The sequence below is a fragment of the Oryzias melastigma genome, linkage group LG2 (genome assembly GCF_002922805.2).
Source record: "Oryzias melastigma strain HK-1 linkage group LG2, ASM292280v2, whole genome shotgun sequence".
Classification (NCBI taxonomy): domain Eukaryota; kingdom Metazoa; phylum Chordata; class Actinopteri; order Beloniformes; family Adrianichthyidae; genus Oryzias; species Oryzias melastigma.
The window spans coordinates 17,212,918-17,221,983 of NC_050513.1; the positions used below are offsets into that span (position 1 = coordinate 17,212,918).

General features: G+C 36.9%; 1 protein-coding gene across 1 annotated transcript in view; it reads left to right on the forward strand.

Moving 5' to 3' along the window:
• Positions 1-878: 878 nt before the first annotated feature.
• Positions 879-9,066, forward strand: part of LOC112156796 (zinc finger protein 391-like) — a 24,333-nt gene continuing 16,145 nt past the window's right edge. Inside the window, exon 1 of the mRNA XM_024289162.2 lies at positions 879-1,648. Within this exon, the coding sequence (XP_024144930.1) occupies positions 1,504-1,648 (145 nt within the window). The 5' untranslated portion in view covers positions 879-1,503. The remainder of the gene's footprint in view (positions 1,649-9,066) is intronic.

Genomic DNA, 9,066 nt, shown 5'->3' on the forward strand with positions numbered 1-9,066 from the left:
CAATTCCAGCGTGTCTGACATTAAAGTAAAGATTATTACTGTTGTAATGTTTTCTACTGCTGTCAGTGAGCTGCTGTTCGCTTAGCCGTGGTTCTAACTTCCTCCCGTTTGCTCTTGCTCATAAGGCTGTCTGATCGCCGGGGAAATAAAGGTAAAAAAAGGATAAAATAATTCAAAACTGTTGCCAAAAAAATAGGCAATTTACTATTTCCATGAAATGTTATAAAATACGTCCACCCAGAGAGGCTTTTTTTTTCTTGGCCGCTCTTATTTTGAAAGCGATGTGCGTCTTTGCTGCACATATTAAATGTGGTTAACATGAATTTTTGTTGGCTTTGTGCTCGATCGCACTTAGAATATGTGCCAATATTATCTAACAAAATAGAAACCATGAGAATAATATCCGCTCAAATGAAAAGTCAATATTTTTAATAGAACCTCAAATATTGGAGGATGATTCAAATTTGTACTTAGATTCAAGAATGATCTCAGATAGGAAATGAAAATACAGTTCGGCAGGACATTCATAAAACAAATATTGTACATTTTTCAGTTGAAATGCCTTTACGTAAAATTGTGTCAAACAGCGTTCAGCTGTCAGCTTTGCTGTTCTAAATCTGAACACCAGAAGTAAATATTAACTTTTTTGGCCCTGTCGCCATTTTGTCTGACATCACAGTGAAACATTGAGACCTGCACTGAAAGCAATCTCAGAAGCATAAAACTTTCATGCATGAAAACATTTGGACCCTTGTTTTTGATATTTGAAAACATGACAATAGTTATAGATTAAAATTAGATTAATACCATAAAAGAAAGAACGCGTTAATTTGATTGTAATTTATTGTCCCTGATTAAGGCATTAATATGACGCCCTAATTAATATGTATGTGACTCCAACATGTCTGTCTTCACCACAGGATTCACTTCACAGCACAAAACAGAAAAATATGAGCTAAAAAAGGCTTCTGTCTTCATCAAGTCTCAGCTTTAGAACAAAGTTTTTCATCTCTCCCAAATAGTTTTTTTTTCCACACTCGCTTTTAAATCTATTCTAATTTTACCATGAATAAAAGTGACGTTTGGTTTAGGATTTTTTTTCATGAATTTACTTTTTTTCTGACTAAAACGGTTAATTTACATTTGCAGCATCTTTTTAATAAACTGAGTCGAAGATATGCGGGTTTTTTCAGTTTTTGAATGACGTTCTACGTGACCCGGAAGGAAAACAAACGAGGCCCTAGCATGCTAGCAGCACTAGCTTGTTGTCAGAGGGCGGCGGTGTTTTGTTCGAACATTTTTGAGGTTTTTGGACAGAAAGGACGATACGTGGTTCGGTTCCGAACAATCCTCTTTAGCTAAAGTGTCGTAAATGAGTGAATGCGTGTTGAACGTAAAGACAACGTGGCTGTGATTGTGAGACTAGCAGATGATCGGAGCTGCTGCTGTTCAGAGGACTTTGGTGTTTGTTGGAGCTGAAGATCTTCTGCAGCTGCAGGAACCATGTCTTCAGAACCTCAGGAAGATTCTGACAGAGAACAACTTTCTGCTGCTGAAGGAACCATCGTCCAGAACGAGGAGGAGCTCTGTGATGTGCACAAACTGCTGGATTTCATCTTGAACCCGCAGCTTCTGCTCCACGTTGCAGGTTTGTTCACTGCATTCATTCGCAGACAAGTAGATCAATTATTGGGCGAATCTTCCTCGTCTGAGCTGCTATCTGGCTCAAAACTGTCCGTGTACTGTACTTGTTTATACTACGTATATTTAATAGCTCTTACATACAGTTTTAAATGAGTTTATGTGATTCAACTGATGACGCAAACTCTAAGGAAAACAGGTGTCTTGTTGTGACTTCTGCAGGACATGTTTAGTCTGGTATTTTTCTACTGTGCAGCAGAATGACCTCGTTCATCTGCACAGGAGCCAGGAGAGACAGGTTAACATCATTGATTGGACCAAACATTCAGACGGACAGATAACACAACCAGTTAGAGCCCGAGCCACACCTCCATGACCATATGAAGCCAAACAGAGCGGGGGAACTCCTCCCCTCCTGACATGGAGCTGGGCCTGGAAACAGTTTTTCTGTTAGTGTGTGTGCAGACATGGAACACCCCTTATGCCATATAATCTGCCTAATTATACTGCAGTGCATGCTGCTTGACACCCAGACCACTTTTAATAACAACAGTTTATTATGTTTTTAATAAATTGATTATTTTTCTAAACTGAGTTTTGGTATCTCACATCATCATCAATAACTCGGGGAGGTTAGTAGAGGGCAACCTCAACAATAGATCCAATGTTGTTCATCAGCTTTTGTTGCAGCGCTAATGTTAGCTTGGGGTTGTAAGAGGCTGTAAGCTAATGATAGAGAGTGTAAACAAAGGGATCATGGGAAATCATTGGGCAATAGGGCTGCCACAAATGACTATTTCAATAGTCGACTAATCTCCGATTTTTTTTCTCGATTAGTCGACTAATCGGTTCGTGCGGCGACTGGATGTTAAACATTCATCTTAACCATCATTATCTTTAAACTTGAGGTCTTTAAGCTATATTCTAACTAAAATAAAGACAATAGTTTATTAATCTTTTAATGAATCTGCAGCTTTTCTCCTTCATTTGTTTCTGGCATTAAAACAAGACTTAAATCAAATGAGGCAATCTGAATCAACAATAGAAAACTCTTTAAAACCCTGCAATTCTTTTTTTAAGCTTTAAAACATATATTTAATAAAACATGTACAAAGTATTTCAAAAGCTATTTGCAGATATAAACACACTCAAAATATTTGCTCACTGAGGTCCATTTATTAAAGCAAAACACTAATAACATCTTTGAACTCAAGATATACATAAAAAACCTGAGGATGCCCATAGAAACAAAGAAAATAAATATAAAGGGGGAAATTTATATTTTCAAAAAACGAGAAAAGCAGGAGATGTTAGAATGTACAACAGTACTTTCATTACCTACATCCACTGCACATGCGCAGACCGATACTTCATATTTTCAGTTTGGGGGAGAACCCATAAATCTGTGTTACTTCTTTAATGTTGTGGTTGTTTTGCTGTTTGATGTTGTTTTTGTGACTTTAAGTTAACTGTAGCTTAATGCAGATAATGTAATGCTACACTTGTAAACTTAGCTCTGGACTTTTAGGTGAGCTCCTTCACTTCTGGGACTCGTAGTTTTAAATCGTTCCATAACTCTGCAGCAGATCCGTACCGACACACAGCCTCTCTGTCTGCGCGGTGAACGTTTCATAATCCGTTCTTCGAACCGGACGACGTGATCCCGGCGCAGAATATGAATGAAGCCTTGGACGAGCGGTTCATTTCCAGCGTAAGTTCCTAATCTGCGCTGCCCTTGCGACATTTTGTTCGAAGAGCACCACTTTTGAAACGTTTATCGCACAGACAGAGGCGCTTTAGACACAGATCTGCTTCAGATCTTCTGGTTTATCCCCATACAGCCCATTACTGACAACCACACATGATCTATTTGAACCCTGAACACTCCTGCGGCAGAGCTTGCTCTCTATTAGCGCCGGTGTTAGCGTAGCTCGACGAAGCTTTCTGTTGCGCGTAATCATACTCGGCCACAGCATGCTTTGTCTTCAGGTGCTCATGCAGGGCTCTAAAGTGCGACTAATTTGGTCGCATTTGCGACTAGATTTTTCTTTGCTGAGCCTAAAAAACAATTCCTGATGCTGGCGGCAGGTACAACGCATGAAAACAGTCTGTTCAAAGCCTTCAATACGTGACCTTTAGCTCTACATTCTTTTATCCACCGCTAACATGATGAACGTAATTCCAGCAGATACAGAAGCAGAGTAAATGAGTCTCACACTGATACGCAGCTCTGTGCAATTGTGAAGTGTTTGCGTAATTTACGTTTATCGTCGGACACTGCCGTGGCAAAATCAGCTGCAGCGCTCTCATGAGCGTCTACGTTAGTAATATTGTGTATATCGGAGCAAAGCAGGAAAGAAAAGACGAAAAACGGCGTCAGAATCAGCTGATACACTGTGATTGTGTGAACGGTAGAAGATGTATGGCAAGTTAAAAAGACTGTTATTTACTTCAACATTATTAGTGTTTTGGAGTTAACTACGGTGGCCCTGAAGATTAAATCACATAAACAAATGAATCTACGCATTACATTATAAAGATCTCAATGACAATTACAAACTAAAATCAAATAATAAGAAACTCTAAGTTTTAGAAATCAAACCAAAATTCCACAAACCAAAATGATTCTAAAAAATGAAAAAAGGAAATGTTTCCAAAAAATGTATCTCAATATGCCAAACATTGCAATATATATTTTTTCTCTTTTTTTTAAATAATTATATGACCATGGTAATTATGATGTTTTATCTATTTTTAAAAACAAAGATATATTTTTATTTTCTGCAAAAATCTTTTTTGAACAATTTAAAGCACAATATGTTACTTTAACTCTTTTTCCAACATGAAATTAAAATTAACAATAAATATGAACGTGTCTTTAAAATAATAATATATATTTTCAGGAAGAAAATACAAAAAGCTCCAGACCTAAAACACAGAGCATATGAAAAGGTCATTTCTCTTCAAAGAAAAAAAATGTGGGGAAAAAAATCACAAGGAGGGCTGTCCCTCCCCTCTGCATGCAGAAAGACTGTACCCTGTGTTCACGCTATAGCCGGATAAGAACAGGGATTTAATGTCTAAAACTTTTGAGGCATTTAAGATAAAAACGTATCGGTCTGGTAAAAATTGATGAGGTTTTGTGGCCGCATCTTCACATTTCACTGTCATGCTCACGTGAAACGCCCCCTGGTGCAATTGTTTTGGTATTTTGGTGCAGCCCATTTTTACTGGATATATGAAAGTTGAAATTACACGTATGAAATCTCCATCATTTATATCTCTATTTAGAACAGGAGATTAAATAGAAAGAAATGCTGTTTGTCATTTTAAACACTTTTTTTTTCTGTTGTCAACAAATCCTTAAAACTTTCTCAACAGTTTTTCTGTCCTCAACGTTCTGAAACTCTTGAAACTCTTAAAGTTCTAAGAATTACATGTCATTGCCAATCTGATATAATTTCTTTTTTTTTTTTTTTGACACAATAAGCTGATTCATGTTGATTACATTCCCACTTCACTGCAGTGCAGAGCTGCACTTCAGTGTGAGGCTACTTTTCTCTGCTTCCTAATCCACTCGAATCAAGTTATTTGCGTCAACTGTTGAAGAGTTACCTTAACCACAAGAAAGTAAACACTTGAAGAGTTGCATGACTTTCTTTTTTTGCTATTCGTCCATTTATTGCAAGTCACATCGCCATCGCAGTTTCAAACACAGATATTGCATATTTTTTCATATCATGCAGGCCTATTCTGAATTTCAGAGCAATAAATACATCATTCCTGAATTTTATTTGACTACACTCTACTATATTTATAAAGATTGCAAATCAGCAATCTTGAACGGGAAATACACTCTCTTGTGAAATGAATTTAATAATTAACATTTTTGAGGTGCTTTTAAAAAAAATGTAAAAGAAAGAATAAAAGTAGTACATTCTAAAATCCCCTGCTTTTCTCTGATCGAATCAAATCAAATCAAGTTTATTTATGAAGCGCTTTGACATCGCCAGATTGCTGCAAAGCACTGTACATTATAGAAACAAGAACACTAATAGATCAAATATAAGCATACAAACAAATAAAAACCAACACAGAGTAAAAAAACAGAGCAGAGTCTCATGGAGCTTTAATAGCTGGACTGTAAAAATGGAAAGAAATAAATATGACCCCCCCCCCCTTTTTTATTTTCTAAAGATGCAATGTCTCAAAGACCTTTGTTTATATGGCATTCTGAGTTGCTTTTTATCTATAAATGCTAAATGGCATAGACTTGTATAGCGCTTTCTACTAGGGCTGGGAATCACTGGGTACTTCACGATACGATACTCGATACATGGCTCACGATATCGATAATATGGCGATACTGCAATAATTGGTAAAAATTCTCTCTAATAACTAACATTATATAGAACAACATATTTTTTGGGAAGATATATCCCCATTTATCCTTTTTAGCTTTAACACAATCGTATAAAACAGCTTTTCATATTTTGTTTAACAAATTATAGACAATTTTTTGCAACATTGCTGAAATATTTAATACTATGTCTTTAACAAGCATTAACAACAACTGAATTGGAATTACCTGTCAAATTTAATGTTAACAATAGTAAACATGATCAGCAGTGCCACTACTTAGTGCAGAATTGTTGTAAACAACAGAACAAAAATTAAATAAGTCAAGTGGCGACAGCTATCTACCTCTAAAAGAACATCACACCAAAGGATGATGAATATAACGTTTTACAGCCTCTCTCAAAATTGACCTAATTTTTTGTGCACTTTTCCCTCACTAGAAAAGGGCTGAGCATCCAAAATTGAAGGCTGATTTACTCAGACTGTTACTTGAGATTATTTTTTCAATCTTTATCTATTTTCCATTTGGTCACTCAGCAGTCAATAGGTAAAAACCTTAAAACACACCTAATAATGGTAATAAATATAATTTTAAGTGCTTCAATTAATTGGCAACCTCCCTAATTTTACAGTGAATTCACGTACTTTATTTTAAATAAAGTTCAAATATCAAATCCTGAATTTCTTTATTTAAGAATTACTTTAAATAAACATTAGCAAAAAGTAATTACATTGTTTGAAAACTTCACATTCTAAATTTACCAAAGTTACACAGTACACCAGCAGGTTAAACATCAAAGTGCATGAAAATGAAAATTCCGACCGGTACCTGAAGTACACACAAACAATTGCGAAGCATACGCCCAGTTCCCACAGCGCACCGGAAGTAAGCGATGACAGTAATTCTAGCGCTCAGACAAAGTGACTTCTTACTGGCTGCTTCTTCTACAGATGAATAATAAATGCTGACAGGTAGAAATGGTTTACACATGCGCTACTGTATCTCATCGGTACTTCTCCCGAATTTGCACATGCATCGCTATCAAATGTCCGATGCAGCATCCATCTACTCAACAGTTCCGCCGCGCGACTCAGACGATCAGCCCAACAGCCTCTTCAAATGAAAATATAATATCGATACTTGGTGAGAACCCATCCAGAATCGATTGCAGGACTAAGTATCGCGATATATCGCAATATAGATATTTTGGCACACCCCTTCTTCCCACCCTCCTTCGAGGGCCCAAGGCGCTTCACAGTCACAGACCCATTCACCCATTCACACACACATTCACACACTGGTGGTGGCTCCGCTGCCGAACACTGGCGCCAACCTCCCACCAGAGGCATTTCGGGGTTCAGTGTCTTGCCCAAAGACACTTTGACCCATGGGCGGGCAAGGTGGGATTCGAAACCACTCACTTCCAATCAGGAGTAAAAAAAAAATCAGAGGTTAAAAAAAAATCAGAGTCTGATGGAACTAATAAACTTCCATAATTCAGTAATACATTATAATAATAATAATAATAATAACCATACAGGAGATACATATTACTGAAGAAACCACTTATTGACTGACTGACTAGAGAAAACTAATTATTTTTATTCAGTTTCAAATGTCTGTATTAACAGATCCTCCTTCAGAGAGAGAGAGAAGCCCCAGTATCGAGAAAATCTTTGAATGATTTTATTTTTTGTAGATTTTTGTAGAACTCCTCCTAATAAATAAATCTGATCTGTCTTCCATTCATTGGAGGTGTGGAGTGCTCGCGCGCGCCGGCAGCATCAGTGCGCATTGGGGGGGGGGGCTGGTCTCCATCGGGGTCCTATGCAAACGCGCGTAGCAGAATATCGGACTTCTATCTCGTTTACATGGACTGGAATGCGCGCCGACACAGCGAAGAAAGGCCCTTTGAATGAAATGTACAATTATTATGAATTCAATATGTGTTATCTAAACTTTTGCTGGTTTGATTGGCAGTGAAAAGGATGAAAAAGAGGAAACATTTGCAGATCTTTGTGAAAAAAAAGATATCAGCCCTTAAGGAAGCCAACATTACAAAAAAGGAAGAGAGAAATAAACATTTAAACATTAGATTTTCTGCCAAATTCAATAGAATAAAGCTCAGAAGAAAACAGCTTTCAGCATGAAGATGGTCAGCATGAAGCAGGAGAATATTACCCTCATGTCTGCAGTTTAGTGTCAACACAGTTTTTCCATCATATTGATTTGAACACAACTGAAACATGGAGTCTGACCTCAGAGTCTGCAGTCTGGAGTCTGGACTCTCCAGAAAACCACACAGATGAAGAATCTTGCAGGCTGTTCCTGTTCAGGTTCAGTTCTGTCAGATGAGATGGGTTGTTCTTCAGAGCTGAGCCCAGAGCCTTACAGCTAATCTTTGTCAAATTGCAGTTCTCCAACCTGAAACCAGACAGAGAAGTGTATTCAGGGCCAGTGATGGCAATAGAAGTTTCACAGACTTGGTAAATTCAGTCAGGTCAGACCCGCCCTGATGAGAGACTGACAGATTAAATTTGCAGTGAAAATTTTGGACTGAAAACGTATGAGTACCTGTCAATGAAAATAGATTATGCTTTGTTGGGTGGGGGTTGTTTAGCTATATCTTTTGGATATAAACCCCAAAACATGATACCAAATCAAAATGCAATAGATTTAAAATTACTTTAAAATACAACAAGAAACTGAAATGGGATTTATCATTATGAACTTTTAACATACATATTGGCAAACATATTGGTTAATCAAATCTAATCAAACTTTATTTCTATAGCACCTTTCCAAGGCAAGGCAAGTTTATTTGTATAGCACATTTCATGTACAGAGACAATTCAAAATGCTTTACATAAAACATTAAAAGAAACAATAAAAAAAATAGTAAAAATGTGATCATTAAAATAAAATTAAAAGAAAGTAAAAAAGATTTTAATTTAAAAAAAGCATAGATAAACAGTGCAAACGTAAACTTTTGAATACATATTAATCAAATGCAGCTGAGAACAGGTGAGTCTTTAACCTGGATTTAAATACACTGAGTGTTTCAG